This window comes from Balearica regulorum, chromosome 3 (assembly GCF_011004875.1).
Source record: "Balearica regulorum gibbericeps isolate bBalReg1 chromosome 3, bBalReg1.pri, whole genome shotgun sequence".
Taxonomy (NCBI): Eukaryota; Metazoa; Chordata; class Aves; order Gruiformes; family Gruidae; genus Balearica; species Balearica regulorum.
Genome location: NC_046186.1, coordinates 120,630,638 through 120,651,348, shown reverse-complemented (window position 1 = coordinate 120,651,348; position 20,711 = coordinate 120,630,638). Strand labels below are relative to the sequence as shown.

General features: G+C 39.0%; 1 protein-coding gene across 3 annotated transcripts in view; it reads left to right on the top strand.

The window, feature by feature from the left end:
- PLCB4 (phospholipase C beta 4) overlaps window positions 1-20,711 on the top strand; it is a 206,021-nt gene that overhangs the window by 98,621 nt on the left and 86,689 nt on the right. For all 3 annotated transcript variants that reach the window (XM_075749801.1, XM_075749802.1, XM_075749800.1), the window contains 2 exons: window positions 16,369-16,469; window positions 20,552-20,632. In XM_075749801.1, the coding sequence (XP_075605916.1) occupies window positions 16,386-16,469; window positions 20,552-20,632 (165 nt within the window). In that variant the 5' untranslated portion in view covers window positions 16,369-16,385. The remainder of the gene's footprint in view (window positions 1-16,368; window positions 16,470-20,551; window positions 20,633-20,711) is intronic.

The following is a 20,711-nucleotide window of genomic DNA, read 5'->3' as shown; positions in this document are numbered from 1 at the left end:
GCTTTGGATCTTGTGGCAATTTTTATCCTGGTATATAAACCTGGTTTATATCCTGGTTTCATACTTCTACTCCGAAACAAAGCCACACCTTGTAAGAAAGGCAGGTTTGCATAGAAATGATGTTATCATGTGCCTATCAGGACCCAGTCTGAAAGCAAAAGGAAGTCTGATTTCTTGAATTCTAACAGAGTACTGTCCATTATAGAAGCTTGAAAAGAGCAGCCTTTGTTCCTTAGATCTGGTAGTTCTGCCACAGCGATGGGTTTGCCTGAGTAACTTATTCCTTATCTTGTGCATGAATTTGGATTTCTGATAGAAAGTGCAGTTTCTCTGCTTATCGCATCCAGCACCTGCATGATCTTATATTCAACCTGATTCTCACGTATTGTCATCTTGAACTTTAAAATTAGGTTCTCTCCTTTAACCATAGCTTCAAAAACAATCTAAGAATTACTTTTGTCTGTCTTTTGTTCTGCTTAATAGTTCTGCTGTTTCCTTTATGTTCACACAGGATTTATTTAAAAAAAAAAAAAAAGTAGGTCTTGAAGCTATGTTTCAACTTACCAGCTATGGTAGCTGTAGCTGTGGGTTTGCTTTTTGTTACAGTAAGCAAGCTCTTAAACCCCTTTGTAAACAGGTACGTTTCTCCTTAAAGCAGAGTTTGCAGTCTGTTGTAAAATTTACAGAAACAGCAAACTTGTTTGAGAATTAGTAGATCAGACCAACAGTCCTGACAAAATGGACTGCAGAGAATCAATGCTGAGAGAAAGCGTACTCAAAGTCATTAAGTTTTCAAAATCACAATAGTCTCTTCCCAGTAGTGTGTGAGACACCACCTTGGCTCGCCCAGTATTGCAGTTTGCTGCCACCAGAAAAGTTGCTACTTTGGCTTCTCTCAGCCACACACTGCCAGTCTTTCCTTTCTGCTGGTTCTAGTCATGACTCGACTCCTGTGTGAGCAGGATACGGTGCATGAAGCTAGCAGGAAATACCAAGTGAATAGCTTTCCACTGCTGTACAGAGAGGAACTGGCTAAGCTGGGATCACTCGGGCTACCAGGAATGGGATCATCCAAAAGGAAGCAGAAGGGAGGGGTTAGACTGCTCTTTTCAGTGAGAGGGTGTTGGATCGGCTCCTTTTATTATCCCTGATCACTCCAAAAGGCCTCATGTGTTGCTGGCACTCTGAATAAGCAGCAGTGTTGCATTTTCCTGGGTTTTCTGCAGTTAGGTTACTCTGGTTACCTCTGATAAGTGGTTGTCTCCAGCACACGCTGGTAGCAGTTAACTTGGGGACAGTGGTGTCCATCACTCTGCCTGTTTACAATGCCAATAGATATCTGGGCCCTTAATGTGGTTAATCAAGGATACTCTGAGGATAGCACAGTTAGTTAACACTTTCTTAAACACAAATATTAATGCATGTTAGTTTGCATACTGCACAATGAACAATAGTATTGATTAACCCTTAACTAGCCCATGCTATCACGATTTTGGAGAAAACAGTAGAAATACAACTTTGGAAGGGAAGGCTATAACTATAAAATCTGTTCTTTCTGCTTCTGTGCCAGCTACTTCTGTTTCAGGAGAAGCAGTAGCCTCTCTCTTCCCTGTGCTGCTCTTGTCTCCCATCCAAAAAAAACCCTTGCCAACAACCTGGTATCTCAGTAAGCACAGACTGAGTGCCTGCCTTCAGAAGACTTCTGCCAGCTGCTCAACATAAAAAAAACCTTGCAGACCACTCTCAGTGTTACTTGGGATGGCATGGGGCTTTCCAGAGAAACACCGGCTGGGCATATTCCCTTTTCCTTGCATGTGCCATTTGACTCAGATGCCCAAAGGAACCGTGCATATATGGAGCAAAGAAGGGATTTAATTCAGCAGTGCCATGATTATGCAAAGCGCACTCTCTGACATGGATGGGAACTATACAGAAAAAAAGATTGCGGGAGAGTGTGCTGACAAAAAGATTTATTGATCTAAAACCTATATTAATATTTATTTTAAAAGAACAAGCAAACAAACAAAACAACAAACCCCTAGCTTGCAACCTTCCTTCTCCAAGCTTTTAACTTGTATGTGTAGTTATTTCATGGAAGACTCATTTTAGACATTGGCATCTTGGTCGGTCTGTTCTCCATTGTATAGTGTAGCTGTGTAGTACCAGAGTGCTTCAAAACCAATAAAATCACCTTCCCCGGTGATGCTGAAAAACTCCATTCTTGCTTTTAACAGAGTGGAACATTGTGACTTGCTCAGGAAAAATAGTATCTTAAGGAGAATGGAAACCAGAAGTGCTCAGTGGTGGGCCAGTACCTTCCCTCTATAGATCTTTCTGCCCTCAGTTTTTTAATGTGGAAAAGCTGCCATTTCTTCCCTTGAAACAACCTTCTCATAGATATTCCCAAGCCCTTCATTGTTTTCCTGTAGAGCAGTCAGTTGTCTCTTCTTCAGCTCCTCTGACTGGCAGTGCACTTTATGGTCTGATCACAGAGAACAAGAGTTAGTTAGGGTCTTGAATGAGGATGAAGAGCATTTTAAACAAAAAATTATCCACAGGATGTTAAGATTGCTCTGGGAACAAATGGGGTACAGGAAGATGGGAAGTGGGACTTTGATACATGATTTGACAGTCCAGTTGTGACTGTGCCAAAGCAATGTTTCTGTCACATCACGTTGTCCGTTAATTCTTTTGGCAAGTTATATTTCCTACGAGAGTCAGCTACAATGAGTGGCGTCCAGGGATAGTGTTTCTTCTCAAGCTTTTTCCATGGTATGCAGCTTAGTTTCCAACATGCAAGTCGCACATGCTGACAAGAATCAGATGCACCTGTTCCTTGACCATGACCCACTCCACAGATGCAGATTTACAGAGCCTAAAAAGAAAGGGCTGAAGGGTATGTACCAGTTGAGCTGGGTAATTTCAGTGCCAGAGATATTTTTAGTATAAATTGTGTACTTGCAACTAAGTTTAGAGTGATTGTAATTGTCAGAAGTTTTGTTATACGAAAACAAGCAGCTGCTGAAGACTGAGGGCAACAAGGGACCACAAAGCATTGAATGCACTGATTCACATGTGTAACGCTTTTCCTAATGTGCCCATTGGGGTTTCTTGCCTAAACTCTACCTTTACTGCCTGCTTCAGCAAAGCATCTTGCTCTTTATCAATCTTAACAGCTTCTTGAGTTAGTTTGCTGCTTTTCTTGTTTACTGGACTGTGAGATGTGCTCTGTCATCTTTTCCTCAACAACATCTGCACTTTGTTTATAACCTCCAGATTTTTCCTTGCAAAGCAACACTATACAGTATTGTATGTATATAGTGTGTGTATATTCTTCACATTTCCCTGGGCTAGTATCTAAAGTCTCAGGAGACTTATAAAGATACCAAAAATGCATTTATTGTATGTATGTTGAAAGTGTGGTCTGCAGAACTACAGTGTGCACATTATCGTGCTTACCAAGAAAGGAGCAAAGGGGTTTGCTAGCCAAGGTCAAAGAACTCTCCTCTTTAAGTTTTCAGTCAAAAAACAGTCTAGACGTTTTTATCACATTAAACAGTCTGGAGCATTTAATAGGTATGTTACAGGAAGAAAAGTAGTCTGAACTAGCTGACCAGTTTTCTTATGGGAAAAGCCTGCTGAGCTCAAGTTTTTATTCTCTGCAATGGTAATTATTATGCTGGAAATGCTTAATGGTGATACGTGAAGCAAAGCTGGTTTTAGACATGCAAAAATGTTACCCTCACTTTCTGTGGGGTTTGCTGTGCTTTGCATGGGACACTGATCTTGATTTTGATGAGCACTGTACTTGAGTGTGTATGCCACTTGTAACTGAGTTATAGGAGGCCAGAGTGGATAGTGGCAGCATTAGTTAAGCACCACAGAACACTTCAGTGCGTGTAACCAGTGCAAATGGCAAAACATTCTTTTTGTCTCTGCTAGAGTCCTTTTATCAACTTTTCTGGTGTAACAAGTTGCATCTGTTGATTTCCACTGCATCTGATGGCTTCCAAACAGACTCCTCTGCTGTTGACCTCCACCCTCTCATCTAGAATCAGTTCTTTCACCTTCCCAGGCATTTTGCCCATGTGTCCCTTGGTTTGTCTGCAGCACAGAGGAATGCTGAACTTGTCTCCGGGAGCCCTGCCATCCCAACTCCCAAGCTGTCACAATAAATAACCCTACTCTGCTATTGCCTGGAATGTTGGCACTGTTCTTGCCACTTCTTTCTTCTTTACCCCACACGCAGACACCAGCATTTTGTTTTGTTGGTCTTTCTTAGTGTATATTCTACCCTGTTACTTCTTTTCCAGCCTTATTGCAGAAACCCAGCTTCATACTTGTAATAATCTCTAAAAATAGCCTCGTTTGTGTTCTCCCAAACCATTTCCATTTCAGCTATTCCAAACTACCCACTGTTCTTTTCTAGCATTGTGAAAATGCTGCCATCTTCCCTTTTCATTTTAGCTGTATTGGCCTACTCGGGCACTTCATCATTCTGTCGAAGCCCACATCGGTGTCAGACATCCCATCGTTCCTTTCTGCATTTTCTTCTGTTGTTAGTTCCTTTCTCCTCTTTTCAATTCTTGTGCTGTTCTCCACACTTCTGTTTCATTTCTTTCTTCCTGAATGGTTGTCCAGAATCAAGAATGTCTTGATATTCCAGCGAGATGTGCATACTCACACCTTTCCAGGGAGAGAAGAAAAAGCGCTGCTTATCTTCCTGCCTACGTGAGCATGTTCCATTATGTACCTGTCTCAGCATGAGGCCAAAGGTATCCTCTGCTCACGCTACCTGTGTCCCTTTCCACCTCAGCAGAAGTAGAGGTCCCAGCAGCCGGTGACAATAAAGAACAGTGATGAGGAGGCTGGGAGAGATACCATCTCCCCCTTTTGTTTCTTGCTGTTTGACACTGAATTGTATCTTAATGTTAGGAATTAAGAGAAAGTAAGTCCCCTGACTCTGGGGTCTCCACTTGGTCCAGAAAAAACCCAATAAATTGAACCTCTCAGCATGCTGTAAAGCTTGCTGTTTATTATGAGAGGTCAGATAAGTGTTCAAAATGGGCTGTGTGTGCCAGCATGCCATACCAGCGCTCCTGACTGGCAGACTGGCTCTCCTTTTTGTCTCCATACTGGACAATTAGGTTACATACCAACACTTTTATTTTTATCCCTTTTGGAATACTGTGTCAAATCATCTATTCGAAGCAATACAAAAATTGAGATGCCTTACTTCCAGAAATGTTCGTATATATTATGAATAGTTGAACAAGCCAAAATGCATCCATGGGAAGCTTTGGGGAGGGTGCAGCCTTGGAACACTCTCCCACCGCTCTGTTTAATAGTAGGCATGCCCCATTTTTTAAACAAGAGATACATTAATTTTTAGAAAGACATTTTAGGGACATTGTTCTCAAGTAATGTCAACAACTGAATACCTCAGTAATGAGTGTATTAGCACTCTGAACTGTTTTATCACATAAACTTCTCGGATGTCTCTCTCAGTCTCATTTTACCCTAAGAGACAAGAAATGTCAATTCGATAATGACTGATGTGACAGGAAACATAGCACAATGTCAAGAGAGTTGTTTTAATATTTGATTAGTGGAAATGTATATGCAGATTGCACTGTTTCTCTGAGGCAGAGATTAGTGGACGAGACTGTGATGCCGTATTTTATACATCCCTGTCTTCTGTTTATGGTTAATTATGAACTTAGCTAAAAGATTGGTGACATTTATTTTTTTTATCCTTGGTCCCGCACAAGGACCTGCACAATCTTTCTTATTTTGTCACCATTACTTTTGGAGCTTCTGGGCAATGGCGCAACAGCCATTTAAATAAGAAATCTGGCTGAAACAAATTTACAAAAAATGCTTACTCTGCCACCTACCTACGATAATGAAGTAATGATAATAAAGTTCAGAACCAGTTGCTTTTTCTCTTGAATCTTTAGGAAATTAAAGCTATAAATAGCTGATAACCTGCTATAGCTCAAACATGGCTTCCATATTTGGACAGCCATCCGGCTGGAAAGAAGGCTTCTAGATTTCCAAATTATAGACAGCATTTTATTTTTAGCCTTACCTAGTTGTGATACATTGTGTTTAGAACTGCGGCAATCTCATCTTGAGAAAAATGACCAGTTATTTATTAGTCAGTTAACACTGGATGTTATCGGTGATTAAAGGTGTATAACATTAATGACTTTTAGCTCTGGGACACCTTGCAGCCAGTGCTTTCAAACACTCTATATAGATAAATAATTAGCATCACTAAGTGTGTAATTAAGGCAAGTCTTGCTAGGCTAATTTTTTAGAGGGGGAAAAAAGAAAAAATGGGAAATGGCGAAGTGTCCTTCCAGGACTCCAGAGCAGTCTGGCGGAACATCAACTGAAACCCAGATCCCTTGACTCCCAGCTAGCCAAAGGGGCTTTGTTTTTCCTGAATAACTGGTAATGAATGTTATTTCTGCATACAGCAGGTAGAGTGGGAGTGAGGAAGATAGACAAGTTGAGCCTGCACAACAGTGTTTAGGCCAGGCAGTTCATGATTATTTTTTCCCCATCTGTTAAATGTCATCCGGATTCATAGATCTGCTTTCTTGCACAGTAATGTTGAAGTGCACACCGTGAGCACCATGTGTGTTTCTTTTCCTGATACTGACTGGGAGGAATCGGAGAAAGAGCCTTTAATAAAGACAATTAGTATGTTCTGTTACTTTCTGGTTTTTTTCTGAATTGAACCTGAAATGTTGGCAGAAAAATAAAATAAAACCAACCAACCATTAACACTAAAGCTCTGAGGGAGCTGCAGCCTGCTCCAGCCATGCATGAGCTAGGGCAGGTCACAGCTGCCCTGCTGCTGCCCTTCCTTGGGCTCAAACTGTGTCACAGAATTGGGAAAGGAAGAAAGGCTGTGCCTGCAAATCTCTGCTACCCAGGATCTGGATTTACTGCAGCCACTGGGGCTGGGTGGTCAGAAAGGTGAAGGATGATTTCCATCCCAACCAGCTGATAATGCTGTGCCTGTGTTCCCCTACCTCCTACTTGAGTCAGGGCATGAGCCACCATGTGAGGGAGCAGGGTAATAGGGGAAGTAGAGGGCGATGAAGACAAGAAGGAGGATATCGGGTGCAAGGAAGGAAGGAGCGTACTGATCAAATGCAGATACTAGGTCTGTGTTTCTTGCTTTTCATTCTATTTTATCTTCTCTTGTTTAACTAAGGTGATGCAAAGCCTGTTCTCTCTAGGGTGTAAGGTGGGTCCTGAGATGAAATCTGAGCAGGATTATGATAGATAAAATTTTCTGATTAGTAACATAGGCTAAATTGCACAATGACAATTGTGCCTAAAAAGCATAAAACCCCTGTATCTTCACAGTGACTGTAGTCTCTAGGCTTTATCCAGGCTAGAGAGAAATTTGTAATTAATTTAAATTTTCAACAAATATCTGCTTTTAACGCACTCCCAGCTGTCAAATAATTAATGCAGCTTTTTGCTATTAATACATTTTACACCACTGGAACAATTGCTAAAGAAGATCACATTAGCTTTGTCTGAAATTTTAAGCTGGCGATGTGGCTCACCCACGTTTTCTCAGAAGTCATCTAGATAAGTGGTCAGAATTGAACCCTGCAAGTAGAATGACACTTTCCTAATTTTAGATTTTAAAGTAATGTTTATATTCTTCACAGCTTATTAGTTTTTAAAATATCTGTGTATTTTGAGCAAGATCCTATTAAGTCACGTCAAAACTTTAATAAAGTTTGGTTTGAACTGAAGTACCTGACCATAGAAGGGATTATTTCAAACACACAAAGATTTGGAAGTTATTACAAAAATGTGATCTTGACCTTTCATTACATTTTATTAATACAAGGTCTGAGTCTGTGTCGTTGTTTGGAAACAGTCAACTGTGTCCTCAGGACATGGTCATGGAGCAGCTGATATTTGTAGTTTGTTTTATTTTTGTTTGAGGTACTAATGTGTTATTTCAAAAACTTTTCCTTGCACTTAAAAATGAAGACTGCCAATATTAATCTGATTTGGAAGTTTACGTTGCCTTTTCTATGATATTTGTAGTTAATAATTCGATCTTAGAATTTTGCAGTTGTTTTATGTCCTAGGATCCCTGAACCTCTTGCATTCCTAACAGGAATGATGCTCATTTAAGGTTATTTGGTGTTTATCTGTAGTCATACCTGAATTTTTCTTAGAATTTTAATTACAAACGTTTATTTATGTCTTCCTATCACATTAAAGTACAGGAATCGCTGCTTCTGCTAAAGATCTTTTGGAGTAATAAGCCTAGGAAGGAGGCTAAAGAGAGGCAGCTGAGGTTCTAAATGTAAAAATTGCTTATGATTTCAATTAAAATAAGTGACACACATACTTTGTACAGGTGTACCTAAAAGGGAGAAACACTACTCACTGACTTAAAAGATGTGTTATCTGTCAGCTCCGGATTAAATAACAACAGTAGAAATTAAGTACAGTATTAATTGCCCAAAGACCATATTGAAGACTTTTTTTAATAAATCTGACAAGTCTTTTTCTTTTAGGACTCATTGCTGTAGTTATACAAGGTGTCAGACTTTACAAAACTATAAAGAGAGAATTTGGGCTTAAGTAATTCAGAAAATACTGGAGATGTTTTGCAAGTGCTACATATTTGTGATTTATTTTTTATTGTTATTCCAAGAAGTAGCCTTTATTTTAACACTGTCCTCAATTGAAAGCCACAGAGTGAAGTAATTAAACTTATTAAAAGTCATTGCTGGTTAAATCAAGATATATTGTATGCATTCATCACATGCTATAGCAATTCAGAAATAGCTTGACAACTATTACACAAACCATTGCTTTCATCAAAGTCCAATTCGTTCTCTATTACTACCTGGGGAGGAGATGGCTTCCAGGAAATGGGATGCTTGGCATTCTACTGAAAATAAATCTTGAACGTCTCTAACACTTCTGCTTAACTAAAGATAAAACTGTAGCATCTTCCACGTTTTTAGACAACTGAATTTTATATATTGTTAGTGTTTATTATTGGAACGAGACAAAACAGGGAAAGTTCTAGGGAAGAGTTCTTCATCATATGCTCACGTTATGAGATGAAGTTCTCTTGACAGGTCAAAAGCAAAAAGTTACTCTTAGATGAATATGGAATAGTATGTGTAAATAAAAAATAATCTGTTATTTATTGTATCTCTTCATGAGTCAGATTGCTAAATTCTCTGTGGAATTGGCAGCATTCTGAGCATGACCCCTCCTGAAGTCATCCCTTGGGAAGATCTGTGTCTTTCCCCTTGCCTTTTGCATTTACTGTTACAAAATTGAAAATGTCAACGCCAAATTTTCCATCACCAGAAGGAAAGAACAACAATAAAAATAACCTTACTTATACAGTAAAGTTTATGGGTTTGTATGTATGTTATGTATTGTATGTTATTTTTTATCACTTAAGTTTTTACTAACTTCCAGTTATGATAACTCTGCACTTTGGCTTACTATTCAAATCATACTTTTCCTAGGAATGTGTACAGATGAGCTTTTGTTATTGCTGTAGGAGTTTTCTTGTGGACTATGAGTAAAACCGTACCTTTTTATTTTAACACTTTGCTGTTGAAATTGCCAAGTTGCTTTTGTTTTTCCAGGCATTTCAAGTGGCATCTATCTAAAGACTCATCTTGGTCAGCAAGGGAAGTTAATAGTGTTAGTTTATAGTGGTGGCACACGAGGACTGATCCCAATTCTGTCAGAAGCTATGCGATGAGTCCAGATGACTTTGGTGATCAATGGGGATCAATTCAAAAGGGAAAAATCTGCTCCAGTGACTCTGTGTTGCTGCTGAGCATAGAAATAATTTACCTTCTTGGGACTATAAGTATTTCTTCTGAGAGTGAGGTGCGTTAATTGTTTTTCAGTGGAGTGATATTCATGCCATCAAATTTAGAATAGAATGGAAGGAAAGGCCTTTAATTTAGTTTCAGGTAATGCAGCTCCATTGATGGAAGAGGCAACCATGATCAGTAGGATTAGTGTTTGTGCAGGTGAGAAAAATTAGATGGTTTTGTAGTTACTGGTATTGGTTTGTTTTCTATTTTGGGTGGAATTTGGTAGTTACATATAAGCATTTCTCATGTTGGATTTTTCTGCTGGTTCTGTGTTAGTGTTAGACTCATTAAGCTGTCTTTTAATGTTTTGTGTCCCTCCCCATCATGTCGTGTGTCCCCCCCCGCACAAAAAAAAAAAAAAAAAAAGATGGTTGGTAAGTACTTACAGCAGATCCTGAGAGTTTTAGAATGAATGGGAAGGCTGAGGAAAACCATAGGTATTAACAAACCAGGAAGGCCTTAGGACAAAAAACATCTAAGGAAGCTGGGAGCTGATGTTTGGGTCCTATGGCCTGTTCTAGGAATTGTACTTGTTAGAGATAATGGCTGTCATCAGAGGTGATGACTGAAACACAGTTCAGACCTTAAGTTAAGGCAAGACTGTCTCATTTTCAGCACTACGGCATAAGCAGTTGTTTTCTGCTGTCAGCAACAGATATACTCGTTTCTTAGCCTGAAGCAGAGCTCTGCAGCGGGCAGCCTTGCTGAACTTGCTTGAAATGTCAAAGAGGAGGATAGTTAAGAACAGGCCACTTCTTGTTTTGGTCTAACCTCTTAGCTGCCCCTGTGTGCCAATGCATTCCAGCAATTAAAATGAAATGGAAAATGAGACAAGATGGAAATTGAAACCATTACTAGACAATACATGTTCAGGCGCCTGAGCTCTGTTGTATGTCTCTTGTTGCTTCTGGACCGTGTTTTTGAGAGAACTGGTTTAAGTTGCTTGCATTAGCTGTGGGAATAATGCATTTAAAAATAACCTGAGTGCTGAAAAAGCACTCTTTTTAAAAAGGAAAAAACCCAACCACCAAGCAAAACAAAACTTGACTGTGGAAGAGCCTGGAGAGCTGTGAAATCCTGGAATCGCTTTACAGTATAGTGTGGATACTGCAGAAATTCAGCAGCGCGGGTCTCACCGTTACTTTTCACATAGGACTCACGTTGTAGTGGCTTTTGTTCTCTAAATTTTCTTAAAATTTACTCTGAATTTTAATTTCTAGTGTAGAAACCAGAGTTTTGTGTTTAAAAAACACCCTGTCTCTGCATTTTGCGCATGGTAATGCTGGTACGTGTACGACCAAATAAATTTGACGCTGAGAAGTAAATGCGTAAAGATCTGAGTTTTCCTCCTGTAAATCGCTAGAAACAATTGTAGTATTTGAATATGAAAGTACTTCAGAACCTCATAAAAAAAATGAAGAGAGCATTTTTATAAGAATTTCAGTGTTGCACTGCCTGTTTAGCCTTGGACAACTCGTTTCTCACTGTAGTCCACAACACTGCAGGTAGACTTTCTGGACTGGGATGAACTCCATAAAAAAAGCCCCCAAAAAGCTGTAGAGGTCTGCCGATGTAAATCTGGCTGTCTTTGTTATGAAGAATCACATTTACCAAAGAAGAGAGGTGGTGAAGGATATATATACTGGGCAAGGTTACTAAACTCAGCATAGTGTTCTGTGGGTGCTTATACTTGGCCCTCAAAACCCATGCAGACAGTAACAGGTGCAGGTTTAGGTGATGTGATTCGAAGAGGTAAGTGGTGAAGTGGCAAACACAGAGTGTGGAGCCTCCTCGCTTTTTCACTCAGCAAATAGCGATTCATTCCAGAGGCAAAAATAATAATTACTAAAAAAAAAATTTTACAAGTATTGTTTCAATATTCGGGGCTAAGCAAACTACGGAAATTGTGAGTTACTGTGTTTTAGACTGGGGGGGGATCAGCTCTGAGGAATACTGCCGTCCTTTCCAACAGTGTCTCAACATTGACAGGATGTTTATGGGATCCAAGGAGTATCCTATCCATCACGCTAGCCAGCCCTGTGGGTTAGTTTAGAATATCACCTCTTTCCCCAAACATTTGTCTGCTTTGTATTAACAGAATCCTTTCCTCCTCCTGTTCAGCCACACCTTGTCCTTCTTTTGGTCAAAGAATGAAAAAACCCAGGATTTATAGTCCCTCCACCCCCCACACCTCTGGTTTAGTTTAGTACAGCCAAGCTTACAAAAGAGGAAAACTTGTGTTAAATGATGTCATTCTGGATATGGTTAATTTTATATCCTCACTCTTTGGGTACTCCAGGTGAATCAAAAGGTACTTTTTTTTCATGTAATTCAAATCATGCCTTCAGGCATAAGTCAGTGTTGAAAGAAAGGGAGGTATCTCAAAAGGCATTTCACTACTGCACTTGAGAGACTTCACCTACTTCTCCCTTGAAGTCATTGATTAAGTCCTGAGGGGTGTTTTATATGAGTATTCTTTCTGCTTTTGTGAACGGTATGTATTCAGAGGCATTTTTATACTTTAAGAACCCTAAATCAGCAGGAGATTTTTATTTTAATTTTTAAAAGCTGTTTAAAAGTTTTAGAATTAAAATTTTACTGTCTTAAATTTAGTTACTAAATCTTCTATCTTTCCCAGCTGAATCTTCACACATTTCATTGTTACTGAATTTCTTTAAAGAGAGTTAATTCTCATCATAGTGAGAGTATGTGCATGCATATATTTGCAACCGTATGAATGTTAGAATATCATGTTTGGATTTGGTGGGTGGGGTCGGTTTTGGTTATTATTTGCTTTGTACTGCTTAAAAAATTGGTGAAGATTAATAGAGCTTCAAAGAGTGATAGGGCAATATTTTGTATTTTAATTTGTGATCTTAAAAGGTAACAGGGTTATGTTAGAATGGATTTTTGAGAGGAGTGTGAGAAATGTGAGAGACCAAAAAGAGCTTTTCTAAAGGCAGAGAGAATTTTCTTCACCTTCTGCACAGCTGCTACAGCATATGGCTTAAAAATCTTGTTTGTTACAATTCATCTGACCCCTTGCTACATGTACTCAAGCCATCTTTCCCTCACACTTCATCTGTCTCAGTTCATCTGTAAACTATATTGACCTGTGAGAGAGCAGAGCTAAAGAAGAGATTGGTAAGATGGTAAATAACAATGAGCTTGAGTCGCTGAGACACAACTTGATTGCTTGATAAATTATGAACAATCAAGCGTGTTTACTTGCAGCTAAACGTAAGGTTATGTAAATAAGAAGACAGACTGTTACTCTGGTTTGTATGACAGAGCGCTGTGCTGGGCTACTGTGTCCTGGTCCAGACCCCTGACTTTAGAAAGGCAGCTGGTAAAGTGGAGAGGGCTCAGGCTGACTCCAAGATATGAAAAATGTGCGTTGCAGCAGAAACTGAAGAGCTCGATCTATTTAATTTATCAGCGATGAAGTAATGAGACAACTTCATCATACTGTGTGAGTACCCAGACAAGGAGAAGATATCTGTAAAGGAGGAATTTTTACAGAGCCATATTTCTGCGACTGGATGATGAACTCAGCAAAGTTCAAATTGGTAATAAAGTGCATGTTTGTAGTGCTAAGGTAATTAGTCTTTCTGAAAGATAAGTGTCTGTTCAAGAACTCTTTACATTCAGGATTCATGGTGCCAGATGCTGGACGGAATGTTATGATGTGTCTTATACAGGAGGCAAAATCTGTGTCTGTATGGGGTTCGGTGTCAATGAGAAAGGGTAAAGGCCATGTATATAGGCTAGGGACTGTCAAAGAGTATGCTTCACGGTCTGAAAAGTGTCATCACATTTCTTATATGTTAGCACAGAATGCATCTGCTTTTCCCAGAAAGACTTCACATGCTGGCAGCATGTATTGCTTCATGAACTACCTGTCGTAGTAACTTTCTTCTTGGGAGTGTTCCGATAGTAAAATTCATTTAAACAGATAAGGGAATGATCAAAATGGAGTGTTTATCACTTCAGGTGTATATGTTTCAAGTTTTCTTTAAGGGGTGTTTTTCCAAGACCTTTGGGGATCTGTTGTATAGTATGGGTTTTTTTTCAACTTTGCCATTAACAAAGCCCGTGAAGTCAGAAAACAGCTTTCTGAAGCTGTGTTTCTCTAAATGTAGCTTTGCTGTAAGAACAAGCACTACGTTTTCAAGTTGTGATCATACTGAGCTACTGTGTGAAGTCTGTGAGCTGTATAGAAGACGCCGCCATCGTGCTACTGCAATGAGATGGCTGTCCTATTATGCAGCTTCCTCCATGGAATGAGGAAAAAGCAGCTCTATGCTGATCTAAACTGGAAGAGACCCTAAAATTATAGGGTTTAAAAAAAAAATTTAAAAAATCAATAATTTGGCACATTCCCTGAAAGGATCTCAAAACATCTCATGGTCCTCATGAGGAAAATACTACTCTTTTACAGAGTGGTAAGAGCCAAATGCATAGGGCTGGGAAACAGAAAAGGGGGCTTTTGAGAAGATACTAAATGTAGCTGAACACTTCTTGGCCCTAGTTCCTTCTCCTCTATTTTGTTGAAAGCATCTCTTCGTCGGAGAAAAAAATAGTACAGATGAGTAGTCTTAAATATTATTTAACATCTTTTTTTAAGTGGAGAGTACAGATGCGTTATTTTGAGTTTTCATCCCATTTTCAACAAAAGTGAGCACTTAATGGTGAGAGATATATATAACTGTCAACTTGTATTTTTGATAGTTACGGAAAATGAGTTAATTTGTCTTATTCTAAGGCTTTGGAAATGTGATAAGTATTTTTGATATTCCTGTATTGGTGATGGGCAGCATCAAAATGTATGTTGCAATTTTTTAGTAGTAAGGATATTTTTTTCAGTAGAAAACTATCAAAAGTAACTGTTCTTAAGGCCAGTGTTGGACAGTCTTTTAATAGTATCCTCTGAGTTCTTTTGTTCTTGTTCTTTTTCTTGTTAGAACATTTTTGATACAATGAAAGCAAGACAGAGGAGAACACTAGAAAATTCTTAATTTTTTTTTTTTTCTAAACACTTGCATCTATTGTGGGTTTAAAGTTCAGTCAAAGTAGACGTTTCTGTCTAAGGACATTGTGGAAGCATTGTTACTAATTGGTAATGTTTTAAGTCTTCTATTCAGAGTTTTGGCATACAAAAACACTAGAAAGGTGGTTTGCATAGCATGGATTACCCAGCCTGTCACGCTCTCCCCTGAATTTTGGGTATGCTTTTTATTCTTTGCACTTAGACAAACTTGGCTTGGAGCAGGTGCCTGCATTGTAAGGCCATACGAAGTGTGCTGGTTACGCTTAGCCCCGTATGGTGCTGCTAGAGACAGTCAATAGTAGATGACTCTTGTCGAGGAAGGCTAGGGCAAGCAGACAAGAACAGAGTAAGGCAGCGTTCGTCTGTGAGACAGGCAGTAACATGTGAGGTCGGATTATTGTGACCGTGCGCTGTATTCATCCTCAATATACCTTTTCACAGAATGATTTACTGACATCTGTGAGTCAGTCTTGTCTTGCTGCTGCCACGTGTATTCCCTCTTATCCAAGACTTTCTGGTCCAGTGTATAAATGCAATAAACAAGATACTATGTGTCCTAGGTGGCATTACTAAGCAGGAACGATGCAGATGCGCTTTACTTCAGGTAAAATAAACTTCACTATTTCAGAGTATGTAGTTGGGACATTTTGTGGTGGAAAGCAGCGTAACCTGGAAGGCACCAAGGTGGTGGAAAGGAGGCTGAATAATTCGATAGTCTTTATTGTAAGGTCCATATGGTATGGCTTCTGTATTAAATTCGAAATTAACTGTTTTGTTCACATTCCTAAACTGCAAAAATGTACAATACTACTAGCTAATTTTATTTAATGTCCTGTATCCCTAAACAGTTTTTTCCTGTGAATTTTGACCTACATATTATCCATATATTGAGTTAGGTATAAAATACCATTGAAAATACCCAGGACTTTATTTAATATAAATGGATTTTGAAATACAAAACACAGAGGGAAAATGTGTTTTGCCTATGTAGTACACAATTTAGAATGTTAAAGAAAATGAAATCTGTCTATGTAGGATCTGATGTTTTCCTGTAAAAAAGAAGCACTCCTATATTACAGATTGTGGTAGTCTGCGTCACCTAGGGCTGTGTTAATCCCAGCCTCGTTATACTCTAGAAGTGATGTAGCAGGTATTTAAGCTAAAGCAACGTTACAGTGCAAGTGTTTTTTTAAAATAATTAAGGTCAGACACACATTTTACAAGTATTTTTTATTTTAAAGTTATGAAACAAAAATATTCTTATGAGGAAAACTCTTGATTTGGAAATGCAGTGTGACTTTTTAATATTTCTGTGTGAAAGGAAAAGCTAAAAGTCACTTTTTTCCTGCTTAGACTTTGAAATACTCCTCCTAAAAGACCGTAATTGAACTCTGCTTTTTCATTCCATTTCAGGTTTTTCTTCTATAATCATGGCAAAACCTTATGAATTTAACTGGCAGAAGCCAGTTCCCTCTTTTATGCAAGATGGAGCTGTGTTTGATAGATACGAAGAGGTAAGAGGCCAGTTGCATTTCATTTGGTATTCTCTTTTAAATATGTAGATGTTACAGAATATTTCATATTTTGCTTTCATTGTACAGAAATAAACTTTCAAATAACTCCAAAAATGTGTGTGTGGAGGAAATACCAACACGCGTTATTGCTATACAGACTTTTGCTTTGAAAAGAAACAACTTTAAAATATATTTAATCCCTCTGATTTGAAATAAGCCCTGAGGAAGAGAAAGGGAGATTTGGATCAAAATGTCTGTAACCCGCATAAAGCTCTCATCTTTGCAGATTCATAAAGCACATTACTGAACAAAGTGAATCCTTCCAATTTTTTGTACATCAAATGGAGGGCGGTGGGGGGGAGTGGGGGGGAATGTGTCGTCTTTTTTTTTTTTAATAAATAAACTGAGGACCTGCATCTCACAAGGGAAAGTAAGAGAGCACGAAACATTTATATTCTGATTCAAATGCATCATTTGAGATCTGGAGTGGTTTTATCTACTTTAGAAAAACAACCTGTACTCTATCTGAAATATGATTACTATGATCCTGCTTTCAGCTGTGCTTTAATCCAAATTTATTAAAGGAATGCAAAACAGGACATTTTACACAGATAGCCGAAATAAAGTGCTGAGGCATTTACCTTATACTCAACATTGATATGCCTGTGAGAATAATTTTATCGGTGTCTACTTTTAATCTTGTTTGGACAGGAAATATCTAAAAGTTGAAGGTATCTCAGTAAGTGCCTTCAGGGATATTAGTATTTTCCTCTTATCTTGTGAAATGTAGGTAAAAGGTATTATTTATCATGAGGCCTGCCAAGATAGGGATAGTTGGTTTATCATGTATTTTCAGCTTTGGGCGAAGATAAACTAAAAAGATACTGGTGGACACTGAATTCCTTAGAAAGGAGGCTCATAAAAGCTTTATTTTTCTTCAGGAAATATTGCTTCAGTAACTCAGCCTCTGAGGATCCAAGTGAGGGGGTATGGTCTATGATTGGTCTCTTGCACCTTAGATGAGAAACAGAGAATGGGCAGATACAGAAAAGAGTTTAAGTGCTCAAATTTTGATGTGAGATCAAGAATGCTCGGTGAGGCACCTGGGTCCTTGATGTAGTGATAGGGAGAATGAGACGTCTCAAAAAGTAATACTGTTGCACTGTAGGTGAGCGTACGCAGGAGGGACCTGTGCGAGACTAGATGATGCTGCATAGACGTGGGCGAGACAGTAGCACCAGAAGTCTTGCTACTTGCAGCTGAATTTACTGTCTTCCAAAGCCCTGCAGAAAGGGGGTCCTGCTTGCCACCTGTGGAGCAAAATGCTTTTTGTCCATCCACATGATATTCTCTAGCTGCATAGCTTACTGCAAATTTTGCTATGGTACAGTTGAAAGCCTGTTTTGTTTTTTTTCTTGAAGGGACTCTTCTGGAAACATTAAAAGGCTTTCACTTAGGTAGCTAACTGTATATTTTAGCTGCAATTTTATAGGAATCATCAAGGGCTGTAAAAAACCAGTGGCTCAGAAGTTAAGATCTGTAGCCTGTAAACAGTGAGCATTTAATGGTGTGTCTGTTTGATATTATCAGATCTACGATATACATATGCTATTATTTGTGTTGTGGTAGTAACTAGATAGTCCACCCAAGAGAGAGACCATTGTTTTGGAAATACTATGCAAACATAGCACAATCTCATCCCTATACTGTAGGGCTTGCAATTTTCAAGAAAATTGTTTCAGATCTAGGCTTCTAATTTTCATGGAAATTCTGTGCTTAATTCCTCACTCTAACAGAAAGGTCATGTTGGGGAAAAGAGAAATGGTGAGTGAATTAATGTCATACAGCAGGTCAGTGCAGAACTGGGGCTCAGGAATCCTGGTACAGGGTCTGGGTGACTGAACAGTTCTAGTACAGCATGAGAGGTCTTTTATGTCCCCAAGTTTCGTTGAGTGGCTAGAAAAATCTGAGTCGTGGCCATGCGGAGCGATGTCTTGATCCATCTTTTGCTGATAGATGAGTCCCTTAACCAGAAGAATTCCAACATTATGGAAATATATTTTGAGTCAAGTGTTATCATGTTTGACTGCTGAAAAGTCTGAGTCTAGAACAGGGTTATCTCAGCAGAATATGGGTAATAAAAATCAGACATGATTAGGATTCTTACTGGTCATGTTGCATCTATGTGGTCTGATGGTAGGTGCTTTTTTTACCGTGCAAGAAGACAAATTGCAGAAAAACTAATGTGCTGAATAGAGTCAAGACTGGGGTGGAACATCAACATGAATGCAATTTAGACACCTTTGTGAAAACAACACCTTTGGTATATCAAGAGCTTTTTGATAGATGGGGACACAATAAATGACCAATATTGCCTGCCTTTTTTTTTTTTTTTTGCAAGTAATCTTACTGGGAAATGCAAGATGCCCTCATCTTGATTAGCAGCTATAGCTGCATTTTAATGTGAAACAGGACTCCAAGGGCTGCAAAACTAGTAAATCTGAGGTGTCTGGGAACAAGTAGGTTTCATGAGGGACAAGTGCTAGGGTGAAGCTATGGTCGAGAAAGGTGGGCAGAGCAGTGCATGTTGGAAACTCATGCGTAGCGGTGTTGGCTCAGACTGAGCTGCAGCAACTTTGTACTTTCTATCTCAGCTCCCCTGCCTGTAAAATTAACATAGTCGTTTGCTACTCACATGGAAAACTGCAGTGTGTCAGTCCTTAAAACGTAAATCTCATTTGAGGACCTCAGATGTTGTCCAGAAGTGGTAGACACCATTCAGTAATTAACATTTCCAGGGAAAAGGAGCAATTATCCCAAACACAGCGTATCCCCTTTGGCTGTGCCCATCTAGGAGGCTCAAGGACATTACCCAGTCGTGGATCCAGGAACTTGCTTGCCTTCATGCCCGGTGTCAAGTCAGGGTAAGACCTGACTGGAACATGACCATTGCTTAGCCCACCCGATGCCCTTGTTCTGTGGCAGAGGCCACAACAAGCACCTGTGGCTGCCCCCGATGTCCTGCATCCCGGGTCAGGCTGGGTGGCTGTCTCAGAGTAACCCAGTGAGAACTGGCCTGAAGAGACTTACTGACTTAAAAGCGTGCTCCATGGATTGAACGCATTGGAGTTTTAACCTGGTTCTGTTACCTAAATTCAAATTGTCCTGTATGCAAGAATCTGAAAACAGCTCTGTGTGTGTGCGTGTATATCCTTGCTGCCCTTGTTGTATGCACAGGAGAGGACATGGCATTTCAGAAAGGTACCTCAGCCTTTATCACAGAACAAAGCACTGATCTCTGAAACAGTACGCAGGGCTGTAGCCTGCACACATGCTTGATGGTTTTCAATTAAGGAAGTCAGGAAGTCCTGGATCCTTTTTTTCTTTGAAAAGTGATTGATTCTGCTCAGTGTTATCCTGCATTTTAGCTTAATTTATGATGCATTAATTGAGGCTGGAGGTGTGTGGAGGAAATTTCTTTTTTAATTCAGCTAATCTGATTTTTTGCCTTGTCTAGTCTCTTTGGTACGCCATTCTTTCTTGATTTATCTACAAATCAATATCCGTCAAACTCTGCTTGCCTGATACTCTGGCAACAAAATACTCGTGGCATGCATACTGTCATAGTCTAGCAGAAAAGTGCTTCCCAAATTCTGAATGTTAAAATGAAATGTGGTCATTTGATCCTGAAGGTAGTATTAGCAAATTACATATTTTTAACGTTTACATAGTTTGAAGCATTTAATTTTCCATAATTTTTTGACGTTCCATTTCATTAAGGTTTTTGATTAGGTAAGAATCACTGCTTTTATTAAACAAAAAAAATCTTCATAGTTGCAAAGAAGTAAGAAAATATTAATTAAGTGCATCACGATGTCTCAAATGGCAGCAAAAAGACAAATCATTAAAATGATCATTTTTTACAAGCCTGCCTCCCTCATTTCTGATTGCTTTGGGAATAGCAAATTCTCCAGGAAGGTATCTGGGAAGAAATGTAACAATCTTTTATATTTGAACAATAAATAAATTTATCACATTTGTCAAACTAACTAAAGTAATGGTCTGTATTTTCTTTTCTATAGGAATCTTTTGTCTTTGAAAGCAACTGTCTCTTCCAAGTGGATGAATTTGGCTTTTTTCTGAGCTGGAAAAGTGAAGGAAAGGTATATTACAATTATGTCAGGAATATGTATTAGGTATTATTGCACTTGGTTTATATTCTGGCTAGTTTCTGAAAATCTC